Source organism: Salvelinus namaycush, chromosome 32 (genome assembly GCF_016432855.1).
Source record: "Salvelinus namaycush isolate Seneca chromosome 32, SaNama_1.0, whole genome shotgun sequence".
In the NCBI taxonomy this organism is placed as follows: domain Eukaryota; kingdom Metazoa; phylum Chordata; class Actinopteri; order Salmoniformes; family Salmonidae; genus Salvelinus; species Salvelinus namaycush.
The window spans coordinates 25,885,628-25,904,649 of NC_052338.1; the positions used below are offsets into that span (position 1 = coordinate 25,885,628).

At 42.9% G+C, this 19,022-nt stretch overlaps 1 protein-coding gene across 1 annotated transcript in view; it reads left to right on the forward strand.

The window, feature by feature from the left end:
- LOC120027073 (neurabin-1-like) overlaps positions 1-14,823 on the forward strand; it is a 124,040-nt gene extending 109,217 nt beyond the window's left edge. The window contains exon 19 of the mRNA XM_038971915.1: positions 14,549-14,823. Coding sequence (XP_038827843.1) covers positions 14,549-14,823 — 275 coding nt within the window. The remainder of the gene's footprint in view (positions 1-14,548) is intronic.
- Positions 14,824-19,022: the final 4,199 nt, after the last annotated feature.

Here is a 19,022-nt window from a genome sequence, read left to right on the forward strand (position 1 = left end):
GGGGTCAGGTCTGTGTAGTGGATGGTGGGGCAATATCCAGATCTCACCACTAGGGGTCAGGTCTGTGTAGTAGATGGTGGGGCAATACCTAGATCTCACCACTAGGGGTCAGGTCTGTGCAGTGGATGGTGGGGCAATATCCAGATCTCACCACTAGGGGTCAGGCCTGCTCCTTGACTCCTACTACTGGAGAATGATGGCAACACTGGAACTACTCAAGAGGAACTGAAGTCTATTGAATAGACAAGTTAAAGTCTTACTGGAATAAGAACCAAGTTTGTGGGAGGAAAACGTATTTATACTCCTTACTGGAACTACAATGGAGATCTCAACACTGGAATTCCAACTACTGTATGAACTAAACTCTTTAGTTTGCTAACAGTAAACTGGCCTCTGCATCGCATTAGAGCACTTCACACTATGAATGACTAAGGACTTAGTGAGTGGACTGATTCCTCTTAGTGTGAAGTGAACAGTTCCATGAATTTGTAACATACCAGACCCTGCTCCAAAAACAGGATGATGACATTTCAAAGAGAACATAGCTTCATCAACCTGTTTTCAACCTCTTTCTGATACTCTCTAAATCGGGTTCTCAAAGTGGGGTCGCGGAGGTACAGTAAGGTTTAAGAGGACAGATCTAAAATATATACAGTACTTGTCAAAAGTTTGGACACACCTACTCATTTGAGGATTTTTCTTTATTTTTACTATTTTCTACATTGTAGAATATTAGTGAAGACATCAAAACTATGAAATAATACATATGGAATCATGGAGTAACCAAAAAAGTGTTAAACAAATCAAAATATATTTTATAATCTAAAAAAGTAGCCACCCTTTGCCTTGACAGCTTTGCAAACTCAACCAGCTTCACCTGGAATGCTTTTCCAACAGTCTTGAAGGAGTTCCCACACATGCTGAGCACTGTTGGCTGATTTTCCTTCACTCTGCAGTCCAACTAATCCAAAAACAATCTCAACTGGCTTGAGGTCAGGTGATTGCAGAGGCCAGGTCATCTGATGCAGCACTCCATCACTCTCCTTCTTGGTCAAATAGCCCTTACACAGCCTGGAGGTGTGTTGGGTCATTGTCGTGTTGAAAAACAAATGATAGTCCCATGAAGCGCAGACCAGATGGGATGGCGTATCGCTGCAGAATTCTGTGGTAGCCATGCTGGTTAAGTGTGCCTTGAATTCTAAATAAATCACAGACAGTGTCAACAGCAAAGCACCATCACACCTTCTCCATGCTTCATGGTGGGAAACACACATGCGGAGATAATCTGTTCACCTACTCTGGTTTCACAAAGACATAGCGCTTGGAACCAAAAATCTCAAATTTGGAATCATCAGACCAAAGGACAGATTTCCACCGGTCTAATGTCCATTGCTTGTGTTTCTTGGCCCAAGCAAGTCTTTTTTTCTTATTTTTGTCCTTTAGTAGTGGTTTCTTTGCAGCACTTCGACCAACATTTTGTGTAATTGTTAGATATTACTTGTTAGATACTACTGCACTGTCGGAGCTAGAAGCACAAGCATTTCGCTACAACCGCAATAACATCTGCTAAACACGTGTATGTGACCAATAACATTTGATTTGATGAAGGCCTGATTCACGCAATCTCCTCTGAACAGTTGATGTTGAGATGTGTCTGTTACTTGAACTCTGTGAAGCATTTATTTAGGCTGCAATTTCTGAGGCTGGTAACTCTCTAATGAACATATCCTCTGCAGAAGAGGTAACTCTGGGTCTTCCTTTCCTGTGGCGGTCCTCATGAGAGCCAGTTTCATCATAGCGCTTGATGGTTTTTGCGACTGCACTTGTAAGAAACTTTTTCTTTGTTCTTGACATTTATCTCATTGACTGACCTTCATGTCTTAAAGTATTGATGGACTGTCATTTCTCTTTGCTTGTTTGAGCTGTTCGCCATAATATGGACTTGGTATTTAACCAAATAGGGCTATCTTCTGTATACCACACCTACCTTGTCACAACACAACTGATTGGCTAAAACGCATTAAGAAGGAAAGAAATTCCACAAATAAACTTTTAACAAGACACTCCTATTAATTGAAATGCATTCCAGGTGACTACCTCATGAAGCTGTTTGAGAGAATGCCAAGAGTGTGCAAAGCTGTTATTAAGGCGAATGGTGGCTACGTTGAAGAATCTCAAATATAACATATATTTTGATTTGTTTAACACTTTTTTTGGTTAATACATGATTCCATATGTGTTATTTCATAGTCTCTATGTATTCACTATTATTCTACAATGTAGAAAATAGTCAAAATAAAGAAAAACCCTGAAATGAGTAGGGGTGTCCAAACTTTTGACTGGTACTGTATATACAGTACATTGGGAAAGTATTCAGACCTCTTGACTTTTTTCCACATTTTGTTACGTTAGTTTTTTTCTAAAATGCATTAAATAGTTTTTTTCCCTCATCAATTTACACACAATACCACTTAATGACAAAGCAAAAACAGCTTTTTAGACATTTTAGAAAATGTATGAAAAAACACCAACTAAATATCACATTTACATAAGTATTCAGACCCTTTACTCAGTACTTTGTTGAAGAACATTTGGCAGCGATTACAGCCTTGAGTCTTCTTGAGTATGACGCTACAAGCTTGGCACACCTGTATTTGGAAGTTTCTCCCATTCTTCTCTGCAGATTCTCTCAAGCTCTGTCAGGTTGGATGGGGAACGTTTCTGCACAGTTATTTTCAGGTCTTTCCAGAGATGTTCAATCGGGTTCAAGTCCGGGCTCTGGCTTGGCCACACAAGAACATTCAGATACATGTCCCGAAGCCACTCCTGCTTTGTCTTGGCTGTGTTCTTTGGGTCGTTTTCCTGTTGGAAGGTGAACCTTCGCCCCAGTCTGAGGTCCTGAGCGCTCTGGAGCAGATTTTCTTCAAGGATCTCTCTGTACTATGCTCCGTTCATCTTTCCCTCGATCCTGACTAGTCTCCCATTCCTTGCCATTGTAAAACATCCCCACAACATGATGTTGCCGCCACCATGCTTCACCAAAGGGATGGTACCAGGTTTCCTCCAGATGTGATGCTTGGCATTCAGGCCAAAGAGTTCAATCTAAGTTTCATCAGACCAGGGAATCTCATTTCTAATGTCCTTTAGGTGCCATTTGGCAAACTCCAAGCGGGTTGTCATGTGCCTTTTACTGAGGAGTGGCATCTGTCTGGCCACTCTACCATAAAGGCCTGATTGGTGGAGTAATGCAGAGATGGTTGTGCTTCTGGAAGGTTCTCCCATCTCCACAGAGGAACTCTGAGGCTCTGTCAGAGACCATCGGGTTCTTGGTCACCTCCCTGACCAAGGCCCTTCTCCCCCGATTGCTCAGTTTGGCCGGGCAGCCAGCTCTAGAAAGAGTCTTGGTGGTTCCAAACTTCTTCCATTTAAGATTTATGGAGGCCACTGTGTTCTTGGGGACATTCAATGCTGCAGAAATGTTTTGGTACCCTTCCCCAGATCTGTACCTCGGCACAATCCTGTCTAGGAGCTCTACGGACAGTTCCTTCAACCTCATCGCTAGGTTTTTGCACTGTCAACTGTGGGAACCTTATATAGACAGGTGTGTGCCTTTCCAAATCTTGTCCAATCAATTTAATTTACCCCTAGTGGATTCCAATCAAGTTGTAGAAACATCTCAAGGATGATCAATGGAAACAGGATGCACCCAAGCTCAATTTTGAGTCTCATAGCAAAGGATCTGAATATTTATGTAAATAAGGTATTTCTGTTTTTTTATATTTAATACATTTGCAAAATTTCTAAAAACCTGTTTTCACTTTGCCATTATGGGGTAATGTGTGTAGATTTATGAGGAATAAAATAAATGTAATCAATTTTAGAATAAGGCTGTAACGTAACAAAATGTGGAAAAAGTCAAGGTCTGAATACTTTCCGAATGCACTGTATATATATATATATTTTTTTTTAAATATACACGATTTCTTTCATGTATATTACTAAAAACAGATTAAATGACTTTTGGCCAAGGGATCTGTGGAATAAGTTTAAAGTGTGTAACACAATGTAATATTATTCATCTACAATCTATGTTCTTAACCCTGGGCAACATGGGCCTGGGAGGCTCACAGGGATATTGGTATCCACAGTACTCCACCAATGATACATTTTTCAACTCATTACTATTCCTCCAAACTGTTTATTTAAAACCTAAATGCACTGTAATTTAAGCTTTAAAACTGCTAAGTTTTCTCTCTGACTCATGGCAAATTGTGTAGACTTGCAGGATATTAGTTTTAAAGTTGCAAGAAAAATGTATATCGCTGCCTCATGGCAAAATGTGTAGAATTGCAGGAAATTAGCTTGAAAACTGCCCCAAAAAATCTCTCCGACGCCAATAGGTGGGCCTTTGAAATGTTATTTCCCATGGTGCTTTCAAGACAACTGGGAACTCTGAAAAAAACGAGGTCAAATCGTGACGTCATTGATCTTCAGATCGGAAAGTGAGAGCTCTAGGAGGCCCGAGTTTCTGACTTGGAATTCCGAGTTGGATAACAGTTCGGCGCTAGTTTTTTTCAGAGTTCCCAGAATTCTTGAACGCACTGAAGTCTGAGGTCGGAGATTTCCGAGTACAGAGTTCCGAGCTCCCAGTTGTCTTGAATGCAGCATTTGTTCATCCAGCCGTGTAGACTACTGCAGATGTCTCTGATGAATTTGCTAACACAAAAGGGATCCCCAACCCCAAAAAGTATGAGAACCCCTACTCTAAATAACTAAAGTAAAACCCAACCGCTGCCTAATTTTTGCAACCCTACCAGCTTCTACCCGATTGTCTCAAAGCTGGCAAATAATATGACCATATCTTTTCAGATGATTCTGTTTGTGTTTTATGCCCTGTGATTACGAAATGGCTCGTTTTCCATGATTGGCATTTTTAGAACAGGGCATAATGTTTATCCCACTACCTGTGTACACTGAAACATGTGAAGAAAGATACAGAATCTGAAAGAGAGGATTACATTTGTGTGCAGATTCATCATTGACTCAGTTTCGCCACAGTACATACACAATTACTGAGATTACAAACGTTCCACTAGAATAGATACATACACGCAATACAGTCCAACCGTTTTGGATTTAATATTTCTGTTTCATAGATACCTTTCCATCAGTTTTTTTAAAAGGACATTGACATACAGTACCAGTCAGAAGTTTGGACACACCTACTCATGTAAGGGTTTTTCTTTATTTTTACTAATTTCTACATTATAGAATAATAGTGAAGATATCAGAACTATGAAATAACACATATGGAATCATGTAGTAACCAAAAAAGTGTTAAACAAATAAAAATATATTTTATATTTGAGATCCTTAAAAGTAGCCAACCTTTGCCTTGATGACAGCTTTGCGCACTCTTGGCATTCTCTCAACCAGCTTCATGAGGAATGCTTTTCCAACAGTCTTGAAGGAGGTCCTACATATGCTGAGCACTTGTTGGCTGCTTTTCCTTCAGTCTGCGGTCCAACTCATCCAAAACCATCTCAATTGGGTTGAGATCAGGTGATTGTGGAGGCCAGGTCATCTAATGCAGCACTCCATCACTGTCCTTGGTCAAATAGCCCTTACACAGCCTGGAGGGTTGTTTTGGGTCATTATCCTGTTGAAAAACAAATGATAGTCCTACTAAGCGCAAACCAGATGGCATGGCCTATCGCTGCAGAATGCTGTGGTAGCCATGCTGGTTAGGTGTGCCTTGATTTGACCATGAAGGCCTGATTGTTTCCTCTGAACAGTTGATGTTGAGATGTGTCTGTTACTTGAACTCTGTGAAGCATTTATTTGGGCTGCAATCTGAGGTGCACTTAACTCTAATGAACTTATTCTCTGCAGCAGAGGTAACTCTGGGTTTTCCTTTCATGTGGCGGTCCTCATGAGAGACAGTTTCATCATAGCGCTTGATGGTTTTTGCGACTGCACTTGAAGAAACGTTCAAAGTTCTTGACATTCTCCGCATTGACTGACCTTCATGTCTTAAAGTAATGATGGACTGTCGTTTCTCTTTGCTTAATTGAGCTGTTCTTGCAATAATATGGACATGGTCTTTTTCCCCAAATAGGGCTATATTCTGTATGCCCCCCTACCTTGTCACAACACAACTGATTGGCTCAAACACACTCAAAATGTACTTTTAACAAGGCACACCTGTTAATTGAAATGCATTCCAGGTGACTACATCATGAAGCTGGTTGAGAGAATGCCAAGAGTGTGCAAAGCTGTCATCAAGGCAAAGTGTGGCTACTTTGAAGGATCTCAAATATAAAATATATTTTCATTTGTCTAACACCTTTTTGGTTACTACATGATTCCATATGTGTTATGTCAAAGTTTTGATGTCTTCAATATTATTCTACAATGTAGAAATTAGTAAAAAGAAAAACCCTGGAATGAGTAGGCGTTTCCAAACTTTGACTGATACTGTTGTTGTAATTACGTTTTATGCAATATGTGTTTTGAATATATTTTAAGCTCATTTGAGTCATTATGTTCCATTATCTTACCCAGGAATCATAATTTGTTCATGTTTACATACATTGTATAGCCATTGAAATGTCTCCATGATGGTGATGCTGCTGTTGTAATGGAGTAATGTGGGGTAGGTGCAACATAAGACAAAACAATTACAAAGCCTTGCGTGAGAGGTCTGACTGGTGTCTGCAAGTGGCCACACAACTCTCTGAAGTGTTCACAGTTCCTAAGTAATTCCAATGCACTTTTATGACTCAAAAAGTCTTCAGCCACTCTGCCCAGAAAACGTGCTTTGGTGATGAAATGTAACTTCCTTATGTTATATAATACATTTGTACCAAGACAAATATGGTTATTCATGTTATGAATCTTTCAGTGGGGTCTTTCTCTAACATATCAAAAAAATTGGATTTCATAACCAAATACATCCGACTATAAACACCGAGCTCTGTTGACACAGCGGTGCAGGTTTCTCATAACAACTTTTTAGGATTTTACCTTTTGTGGTTGTCTTCTTCAAAGTTGTTTCTGCGGGTTGCAAAAAGGTAAATTGGCGTGACACGAACTGAATTAAATGTAAAAGGCTTTGAAAATGGAACGCTTGATGTATGCTCGGCGCTCCGTTGACATTTCAAAGAGATACGATAGTTTTTTAGAGAAATCTACTAAGACCAAGAATTAATATGAAAAGTCTATAATAAAATATGAAAATACTACATGTTATGTCTCAAAATCGATATCCATCTTACTTCTATATTATTTTATGTCCCGTGGTTTCGAGAAGAAAGATGAGTTCAACGGGAAAGTGAGCTTGTCAAGTAGACAGTAGCCTTAATTTTTGCACTGAATCCAGCCTAGCTGATGTGATGCAATTTTCCAGATTTTGTAAAACGTTTTTTCTCTGACCTCCATTGATTTAGTCATCCCAATTCTGGACATCCTACATGGGTAAAACTCCAATAACTTCTTAGAGGATTATCTATACATTTACATATTATTTTATCCATTGTTAAAAATATGCCTTTTTAATTGGACACCCTATATAACGTTCTTTTTTTTGCTCTCCTACCTGTGCTATTGAGGAACTAGAGCAAGCACCCTTTTTTGTTTGGAACATAACCTTGTATCCGGCCGTCACAGAATTACTGTTTACGCAATCCAAAAACGGTCCATAAATCGCAATCTGGGTCAAGTGGGCATAATTTGAAAGCCTGTTCTATTGCCAGCATGACTAGCTAAATTATGAAATGCGACATTACAGTGTTAGGCTTTCACAATGCAATTCAGGGACACAGATCAGCATTTTGGTGCGCATAGAAAAGGGTCGTGAGTGCATTCAGGTGCGTGTGCTGCGGTACATTTACTTCACAACAGACAAACATAGGTTCATTCCGTTCAGAACACCCAAGGGTATAACGCCATGTCATCTGTAACTACATCAAACATAGTGATCATAAACATTGACACTGTATCTGACATTAGTTTTATGATATGGAAATGTAAAGTGCACATTTGGACTCTGGTGTTTAGCTTGCTTGTTTGACATCAAGGCAGTATTTATAATCCTAAACGTCTCATATTTCAGAATACATAGAGTTCTCTTAATTTACAGCATTTCCCCACTCGGACAACAAAAACGTTGCCCAATTAGCTGCAGGAACGGTGCAACTTGTTGCGCACAGTACTCAAGTTCAGGACGCCTGTCAGTCAAAACCCATACAGAGCTGTGAAGTGTAGAGCCTGAGGTCTGACATCATGTATAGCATGTTACTGTACAACCACAACGTTCCAATTTAGGCATTTATCAGCGCCCAGATCTGTCATTTGCAACCCATATGAGGGTTAAAGGGATAGTTCACTCTCCCCAAAAAATACATAATCATCATCACAGTTTTTTCTCTTTACTGAAAGTGCTCTATCTTAAAAACTTGACTGCTGAGTGAACTATCCTTATAAAGGCAAGTATACCCTGTGTGTTGGTGGATGGGATAAGAGACAGAAATATGATACCTCCATGCAATGCCACTTAGATCACACTGGTATTAATGTTTATATGGTATTATTTATTATTTTATGTTAAAAACAAAGCATCTTGTATATCGTTTATAATAACTTATGCAACATTAGTGTATTAACGCATCATTATAATATCAAGTAATTGTATGATTACCCTTTTGCCAAAAAGTTCTAAAACAAATGTTCATAAAATGTTGTAAAAAGGAAAATGCTGATCATCAAATCGAGTGATTACCAATGATTGAAGTTTGTATATTAACCCGATTTAAATGGCATAACCTGAGCAAAACAAATCTCCCTCTTCCATTGTTATTGTAGTTGCGGCATCCTTTCTCTCAATCTAGTCCAGTACTACTCTTATAACAGAGCGTCTGGGCTTATGACGAAACACTACTCCAACCTATTCCCAACGCTCACCTGCCCAGTCCACCGTTGGACAGCATTCTATGACTTTTGTATGTACAGTAAAAGTTGAAAGCAATATGCTGTATTAACCCTGAAGAAGCCTTGTTTTCTACTGCGTCAGTGTGCAGCTTGTGTACAGTTTGTGTGGGGCTGAGGGGGTGTTGATCTGTCCATGAGAATGTTCTGAGAGATAATCATGACTGCTAGGCTAGCTGCATTAGTTCACAAAAAAAAGCTGTGCTTCTTTTTCGCCTCTTTCTTTTTTCTCCTTTTCTTGCTCTCCCTCTTTTGCATTTTGAAAAGTTGAATGGGCAGCTATCTGTCACACTGAATAAAATGGAACAGAGTCACTGTCATTGTTCCGTCGTTTTCCGTTTCCTCTTTTTTACTGTGTTTAGCCTCATGCATTTGTCCCCTGTTATTCATGTTGGAACCGTACTATGAAATCCTGTACAAAAAAAACAACATGTTGAAGGTAAAGCTTTTACATTTTTTTCTCATGTCCCTTTCTAGCTCTGGTCCAGGGCGATAGTGCACGTTCCTCTAGTCTAGTACACTCGGAGGCAGAGGCAACTGGTCGTTGTTGTCATAGCGTGATGGACCAGAACTAGTCCTGTAGCTGTATGAAGAACCCCAGGATGTCTGTGTAAGCCTACTACTATGCACCATTTATGACATCATCAGAAGGTGCCTCCATGCCTTGGTGAGGGCAGTAGTAACAGCAGGAGAAGAGAAGGGACAGTGAGGAGCTGCTGACCCACAGACAGCAGACTGTTAGGAGGATCAAGGCCGTTTCCTGGAGGCCCTACAGACCAACAACAAAGTGGAAGTCCTGGAGATACTCTACACTACCAACCTGGATATCGACACTGCTGCTGGAGGTGGAGGACAAACACATGGTCCTGGCCTCATACAAGCAAGGCAGGGTTGTGGTTGTGCTAGCCTATGGTTGTCCTAGTCAGTTTTAATTCCAGACTAGGGTTGTGCATGGTAGGAGTATGCAGGAACTAAGGTAAAGGCATGGTTGTGATCAAATTTCACGCATGGTAAAGGTGTATCCTACTGCCACTGTTGACTGACTAATGTAGGCCTCCATGTGTGGTTGATTGGGGATTTGATAGATCACACATATCAGCTTGTAAATAGTAGGGGCATTGTGTTAACTCTATCACAGGAGGCTGGTGGCACTTCCTTGGGGAGAACGGGCTCTGGTAATGACTTGTAGTAGAATCAGTAGAATGGTAACATTTACATCAAACACATGGTTTTCAGGTGTTTGATGCCATTCCATTTGCTCCATTCCGGACCTTATTATTATTATTTGTTCACCTTTATTTAACAAGGTAGGCCAGCTGAGAACAAGTTGTCATTTACAACTGCGACCTGGCCAAGATAAAGGCCATCCTCCCCCCAGCAGCCTTTTGGGAACTCTATACACACCTAGTGAACAGTGTCCTACTGCTACATCTGATACTCAGGGCATTGGTAGCAGCTTTGTGGCTACCTTGTTCTTTGCATTTGTTTAGATAGGGTGTGGTGGGTTATTTAACTGTCAACAGTGCTTACACAGGCAGGGAGGAGTACTGTAGGATACCACCCACTGGAGGGTGGTAGACCTCCATCAGACCCACCTAGAGTACACTGCGTAGGATGCTTTTACAGAGATATAAACTGTGAACAGGGAGAGTTTATAGAGTTGGAAAGGGATGTAAGATGATAGACTTATTGTTGTCATTCTCCTCATGCATGCAGGTATATTCACTCCTGCTCTTTGTGCCACCTTGTATAACAATGTAAAGGTACCTTTACAAGGTAAAGGGACATACAGTTGAAGTCAGAAGTTTACATGCACATTAGCCAAATACATTTAAACTCAGGTTGTTACAATTCCTGACATTTAATCCTAGTAAAAATTCCCTGTTTTTCATCACATTCCCAGTGGGTCAGAAGTTTACATACACTCAATTAGTATTTGGTAGCAATGCCTTTAAATTGTTTAACTTGGGTCAAATGTTTCAGGAATGCCTTCCACAAGCTTCCCACAATAAGTTGGGGGAATTTTGGCCCATTCATCCTGACAGAGCTGGTGTAACTGAGTCAGGTTTGTAGGCCTCCTTGCTCGCACACGCTTTTTCAGTTCTGCCCACAAGTTTTCTATAGGATTGAGGTCAGGGCTTTGTGATGGCCACTCCAATACCTTGACTTTGTTGTCCTTAAGCCATTTTGCCACAACTTTGGAAGTATGCTTGGGGTCATTGTCCATTTGGAAGACCCATTTGCGACCAAGCTTTAACTTCCTGACTGATGTCTTGCGATGTTGCTTCACTATATCCACATAATTTCCCTTCCTCATGATACCATCTGTTTTGTGAAGTGTACCAGTCCCTCCTGCAGTAAAGCACCCCCACAACATAATGCTGCCACCCCCGTGCTTCAAGGTTGGGATGGGGTTCTTCGGCTTTCAAGCCTCCCCCTTTTTCCTCCAAACATAACAATGGTCATTATGGCCAAACAGTTCTATTTTTGTTTCATCAGACCAGAGGACATTTCTCCAAAAAGTACGATCTTTGTCCCCATGTGCTGTTGCAAACCGTAGTCTGGCTTTTTTATGGTGGTTTTGGAGCAGTGGCTTCTTCCTTGCTGAGCGGTATTTCAGGTTATGTCAATATAGGACTCGTTTTACGGTGGATATAGATACGTTTGTACCTGTTTCCTCCAGCATCTTCACAATGTCCTTTGCTGTTGTTCTGGGATTGATTTGCACTTTTCGCACCAAAGTACGTTCATCTCTAGGAGACAGAACACGTCTCCTTCCTGAGCGGTATGACGGCTGCGTGGTCCCATGGTGTTTATACTTGCGTACTATTGTTTATACAGATGAATGTGGTACCTTCAGGCATTTGGAAATTGCTCCCAAGAATGAACCAGACTTGTGGTGGTCTACAATTTTTTTCTGAGGTCTTGGCTGATTCTTTTTTTCCCATGATGTCAAGCAAAGAGGCACTGAGTTTGAAGGTAGGCCTTTAAATACATCCACAGGTACACCTCCAATTGACTCAAATGATGTCAATTAGCCTATCAGAAGCTTCTAAAGCCATGACATAATTTTCTGGAATTTTCCAAGCTGTTTAAAGGCACAGTCAACTTAGTGTATGTAAACTTCTGACCCACTGGAAATGTGATGCAGTGAATTATAAGTAAACAATTGTTGGAAAAATGACTTGTGTCATGCACAAAGTAGATGTCCTAACCGACTTGCCAAAACTATAGTTTGTTAACAAGAAATTTGTGGAGTGATTGAAAAACTAGTTTTAATGACTCCAACCTAAGTGTATGTAAACTTCCGACTTCAACTGTACATACTCCTGCTATTAGGCAGTGTAAATGAATGTGCAAGAGACATTCAGACACTCTTGATGGAAAATGTAGGCTCAATAATGATTGTAACAAGTTCATATTTTTAATGTATTTTTTCCCTGCTCTATGTTTCTGTTTGCCGGACTTCAAGCTGCAGTGTTCATGGGCGATGGCATTTCCCTGTGTGATGTTAAGGCAAGGGCTGATTTCAAGGTTTTACTGTTAACCTATAAAGCGTTACATGGGCTTGCTCCTACCTATCTTTCCGAGTTGGTCCTGCCGTACATACCTACACGTACGCTACGGTCACAAGACGCAGGCCTCCTAATTGTCCCTAGAATTTCTAAGCAAACAGCTGGAGGCAGGGCTTTCTCCTATAGATCTCCATTTTTATGGAATGGTCTGCCTACCCATGTGAGAGACGCAGACTCGGTCTCAACCTTTAAGTCTTTACTGAAGACTTATCTCTTCAGTAGGTCATATGATTGAGTGTAGTCTGGCCCTGGAGTGTGAAGGTGAACGGAAAGGCTCTGGAGCAACGAACCGCCCTTGCTGTCTCTGCCTGGCCGGTTCCCCTCTCTCCACTGGGATTCTCTGCCTCTAACCCTATTACAGGGGCTGAGTCACTGACTTACTGGTGCTCTTTCATGCCGTCCCTAGGAGGGGTGCGTCACTTGAGTGGGTTGAGTTACTGACGTGATCTTCCTGTCTGGGTTGGCGCCCCCCCTTGGTTTGTGCTGTGGTGGAGATCTTTGTGGGCTATACTCGGCCTTGTCTCAGGATTGTAAGTTGGTGGTTGAAGGTATCCCTCTAGTGGTGCGGGGGCTGTGCTTTGGCAAAGTGGGTGGGGTTATATCCTTCCTGTTTGGCCCTGTCCGGGGGTATCATCGGATGGGGCCACAGTGTCTCCTGACCCCTCCTGTCTCAGCCTCCAGTATTTATGCTGCAGTAGTTTATGTGTCGGGGGGCTAGGGTCAGTTGGTTATATCTGGAGTACTTCTTCTGTCTTATCCAGTGTCCTGTGTGAATTTAAGTATGCTCTCTCTAATTCTCTCCTTCTCTCTTTCTTTCTCTCTCTCGGAGGACCTGAGCCCTAGGACCATGCGTCAGGACGACCGGGCATGATGACTCCTTGCTGTCCCCAGTCCACCTGGCCTTGCTGCTGTTCCAGTTTCAACTGTTTTGCCTGCGGTTATGGAACCCTGACCTCTCCACCGGACGTGCTACCTGTCCCAGACCTGCTGTTTTCAACTCTTAATGATCGGCTATGAAAAGCCAACTGACATTTATTCCTGATTATTATTTGACCATGCTGGTCATTTATGAACATTTTGAACATCTTGGCCATGTTCTGTTATAATCTCCACCCGGCACAGCCAGAAGAGGACTGGCCACCCCTCATAGCCTGGTTCCTCTCTAGGTTTCTTCCTAGGTTTTGGCCTTTCTAGGGAGTTTTTCCCAGCCACCGTGCTTCTACCGTGCTACTCCCGGGTGGCGCAGTGGTCTAGGGCACTGCATCGCAGTGCTAGCTGCGCCACCAGAGTCTCTGGGTTCACGCCCAGGCTCTGTCGCAGCCGGCCGCAACCGGGAGGTCCGTGGGGCGACGCACAATTGGCATAGCGTCGTCCGGGTTAGGGAGGGTTTGGCCGGTAGGGATATCCTTGTCTCAGTATGTAAATGTAATAAAAAATGTATGCACTCTACTGTAAGTCGCTCTGGATAAGAGCGTCTGCTAAATGACTAAAATGTAAATGTAAATGTCTACACCTGCATTGCTTGCTGTTTGGGGTTTTAGGCTGGGTTTCTGTACAGCACTTCGAGATATTAGCTGATGTACGAAGGGCTATATAAAATAAACTTGATTTGATTTGATTTGATGTACAACTCACTGGAGAAAGCCCTGGTGCTGCTGCAATAACAGGAAGGATAACAGGAAGTCCAATGGGAAGACCCAGCTTCATGTGGCCCGTAATTGAGGGTCAACAGCCTGTCTCTGAGTGGACACACACCACTACGGTACTGTCCCACTGGGCACACACTGGTTGAATCAATGTTGTTTCAACGTCATTTCAATGAAATTACGTTGAACCAACATGGAATAGAATTAAGCATACTAGTGTTCAGTGCAGGTCAAATTGTGTTATGTTCAGGTTGCCATGTCTTTGGATAATGCAAAATCAGATGATTATGTAGGCATTTTCGACTTCCCTGCCTGCCTGCCTCCCTCCCTCCCTCCCTCCAGGGGTGAATGTGAACAAGCCCAGTCAGAGCAAAGACGGGGACACACATTTACACACGGCAGCGCGCCTGGGTATCCCTGAGCTGGTGGCTCTCTACATCTCCCACGGGGCCCAGGTGGACGCGGTCAACTCCCTCCAGGAGACGCCCCTGATCACTGCAGCCTTCTGGGCCCTGGACAGTCCTACTGTGAGGACCGCCACCTGGTCTGTGGAACCTGGACAGTCCTACTGTGAGGACCGCCACCTGGTCTGTGGAACCTGGACAGACCTACTGTGAGGACCGCCACCTGGTCTGTGGAACCTGGACAGACCTAGTGTGAGGACCGCCACCTGGTCTGTGGAACCTGGACAGACCTAGTGTGAGGACCGCCACCTGGTCTGTGGAACCTGGACAGACCTACTGTGAGGACCGCCACCTGGTCTGTGGAACCTGGACAGTCCTACTGTGAGGACCGCCACCTGGTCTGTGGAACCTGGACAGTCCTACTGTGAGGTACACCACCTGGTCTGTGGAACCTGGACAGACCTACTGTGAGGACCGCCACCTGGTCTGTGGAACCTGGACAGACCTACTGTGAGGACCGCCACCTGGTCTGTGGAACCTGGACAGACCTACTGTGAGGACCACCACCTGGTCTGTGGAACCTGGACAGACCTACTGTGAGGACCACCACCTGGTCTGTGGAACCTGGACAGACCTACTGTGAGGACCGCCACCTGGTCTGTGGAACCTGGACAGACCTACTGTGAGGACCGCCACCTGGTCAGCCGCATGCTGCTGGATCATGGAGCAGGTGAAAGGGAATTGGGTGTTCTGGCCAGGTCACACCTGACGGATGAGGTTTGGGACCGTATCAAGCGTCTGAGTCCTGATCCAGTATCAGATCTCCCATGTCTTTGTTACCTTATTGATTGTGATCTTAAAGTTAAAACCGATCCTAAATCAGCACTCCACTCGGAGACTCTTGACACATACTGCCCCTCATGAGGCTTGGATTCATATGATAGTTCACCCAGTTGAATATGATCTGATTGAAAGGTTGAAATTGCAGGATGGTTCACCTTGTCGGATGCATTGTCATTAGGATGCAAATTGCTTTGTTTTGCTGTGTCTCATCTAAGGTTGCAAAGGTAGGGTATTACTGGAAATGCGAAGTTAACCAGTAAACTACCAGAATTTTGGTTATTTTTTTATTCTATAAAATGAGTGTCCCAGTGCTGTGTAAATCAGGACAAGCACATCAAACCACCAACCAGTGGAAATCATCCATTCCTGAAGCCTTCTACAAGGTAACCCACAAAATACAGTCTCAAATCCTTATTGTCGGATTATACAGTATTAAACCAATCGAAATGATGCTAACTTTGTTGCACACAAATCAGGCACCGTGTATCAGGACCAGTCTGAGATAAAAAATAAAATAAAAAAGGATTCAAGATGATATCATCACTCTCAAAGGGATTATGCACTGACATTCATTTACGCGTGTCCTCCATATTATAGCGAATTGGAACACGGATCCGCGACTGTCACCCAACACCATAGCTGTTACGCCAAGAGATCCGAACATTTTAACGAGATTGCTATGTGCTGGGTTAAGTTCGCTACAATATGTAGCCTAGCGGTTAGCCTGGTGTGCTGTCCGGAGGGCTATGGAGAACCGCTGCCACATGTGAGTCTGGACCCTCCCCCTACCTCCCCTCCATCCAGAGATACTTGCTACTGGAATCTGAGGGGACCTTCTATTGATGGACTTACTGACTAGGTGTTTCACTGAATGATCTATCTTCAGAGAACGACAACCCTAAGAGATACAAGAGAGACAGTATCTGATGCTATTGGCAATGTTACTGTACAGGTGGAGGGTAGTTTAGGTTAGTATGTATTTGTGCTTTGTATATATTTGTATTTTGTATATATTTGTATTTTGTATATATGTATTTGTATTTTGTATATATTTGTATTTTGTATATATTTGTGTTTTGGATATATTTGTATTTTGGATATATTTGTATTTTGGATATATTTGTGTTTTGTATGTGTCACGCCCTGACCTTTTTTATGTCTCTATTTTGTTGGTCAGGGCGTGAGTTGGGGTGGGCATTCTATGTTTTGTGTTCTATGTTTTCTTTTCTGTGTGTTTGGCCGGGTGTGGTTCTCAATCAGAGGCAGCTGTCTATCGTTGTCTCTGATTGAGAACCATACTTAGGTAGGCTTTTCCCACCTGTGTTTTGTGGGTAGTTGTTTTCTGTTTTGTGTTGCTCCACCTTACAGGACTGTTTCATTTTCGTTTCACTCTCTTTGTTATTTTGTTTAGTGTTCTGTTTTAATAAATATAACATGAACACTTACCACGCTGCGCTTTGGTCCGACGACTACTCTTCATCCGAAGACGAATATCGTTACAGTATGTCGTTACAGTCACTTCCGTGACCTGCTTGGGCTGGCCGACTGGAGAGTGGAGACAGAGCTCGTCCTGAACCCATTAAGTTCGCTGTCGCCTGGGGCACATGCATTCAACACCTATTCCACTTACTCTGACCAAGGAGCACTAAACATGAGTGTAGTGATCTCAGTAGGCTGGTTTCGTAACACTAGGGGCTCTATTCAATCCATATCACGGAAGTTCAGCGTTACAGCGGGATTTTGATTTAAGTGCAATGTTCCCATGTTAGCTGGCCCTGCATTCACGGTAAACACTGCACATGTCAGCTCAATCAGAAATTACCTTAACATTTCTATTGCGCAATCTGTAACTCTTCAGCCATACAGGTTTCATATAGACCCCAGCGATACAGGTTTCACATAGAGCCCAGCGATACAGGTTTCACATAGAGCCCAGCGATACAGGTTTCACGTAGAGCCCAGCGATACAGGTTTCACGTAGAGCCCAGCGATACAGGTTTCACGTAGAGCCCAGCGATACAGGTTTCACGTAGAGCCCAGCGATACAGGTTTCATATACTGTAGAGCCCAGTGATACAGGTTTCATATACTGTAGAGCCCAGCGATACAGGTTTCATATAGAGCCCAGCGATACAGGTTTCATATACTATAGAGCCCAGCGATACAGGTTTCATATACTATAGAGCCCAGCGATACAGGTTTCATATAGAGCCCAGCGATACAGGTTTCATATACTATAGAGCCCAGCGATACAGGTTTCATATAGAGCCAAGCGATACAGGTTTCATATACTGTAGAACCCAGCGATACAGGTTTCATATACTGTAGAGCCCAGCGATACAGGTTTCATATAGAGCCCAGCGATACAGGTTTCATATACTATAGAGCCCAGCGATACAGGTTTCATATAGAGCCCAGCGATACAGGTTTCATATACTATAGAGCCCAGCGATACAGGTTTCATATAGAGCCCAGCGATACAGGTTTCATATACTGTAGAGCCCAGCGATACAGGTTTCATATACTGTAGAACCCAGCGATACAGGTTTCATATACTGTAGAGCCCAGCGATACAGGTTTCATATAGAGCCCAGCGATACAGGTTTCATATACTATAGAGCCCAGCGATACAGGTTTCATATAGAGCCCAGCGATACAGGTCTCATAGAGCCCAGCGATACAGGTTTCATATAGAGCTCAGCGATACAGGTTTCATATAGAGACCAGCGATACAGGTTTCATATAGAGCCCAGCGATACAGGTTTCATAGAGCCCAGAGATACAGGTTTCATAGAGCCCAGAGATACAGGTTACAAAGAGCCCAGCGATACAGGTTTCATAGAGCCCAGAGATACAGGTTTCATAGAGTCCAAAGGTACAGATTTCATATAGAGCCCAGCAATACAGGTTTCATAGAGCCCAGCGATACAGGTTTCATATAGAGCCCAGAGGTACAGGTTTCATATAGAGCCCAGCGATACAGGTTTCATAGAGCCCAGCGATACAGGTTTCATATAGAGCCCAGCGATACAGGTTTCATAGAGCCCAGAGGTACAGGTTTCATATAGTACAGGTTTCATATTCATTCATTGAATGAATCTTCAGAGAACCATGGTCCTAAGAGATATTTGCTGGTACTAGCAGTGGAACCAAAAGGGATCATAAACTGATAATGATTCCGATACACCCATAGGAATGTGAAATGGAACGGCCTTCTTCAGTCTATTGTATTGATCTCAGTAGCATACCACTGCCTTGCAGTCGAGGTTAGCACTGGGTAAAACACACTGACTGGATATCCTGATCTTAGACTGGTGAGTCTATTGTGATAATGACATATGAGGACGTTGGTCTTCTTTGGCCCCACATGGTGGATTGTCTCAGTCTGACAGCTTGATTAATGTATGTCACAGTCTGACAGCAGAAGCCTCACCAGAACCTCTCTACAACCATAGCCCTCACCAGAGCCTCTCCACTACCATAGCCCTCACCAGAGCCTCTCCACAACCATAGCCCTCACCAGAACCTCTCCACAACCATAGCCCTCACCAGAACCTCTCCACAACCAT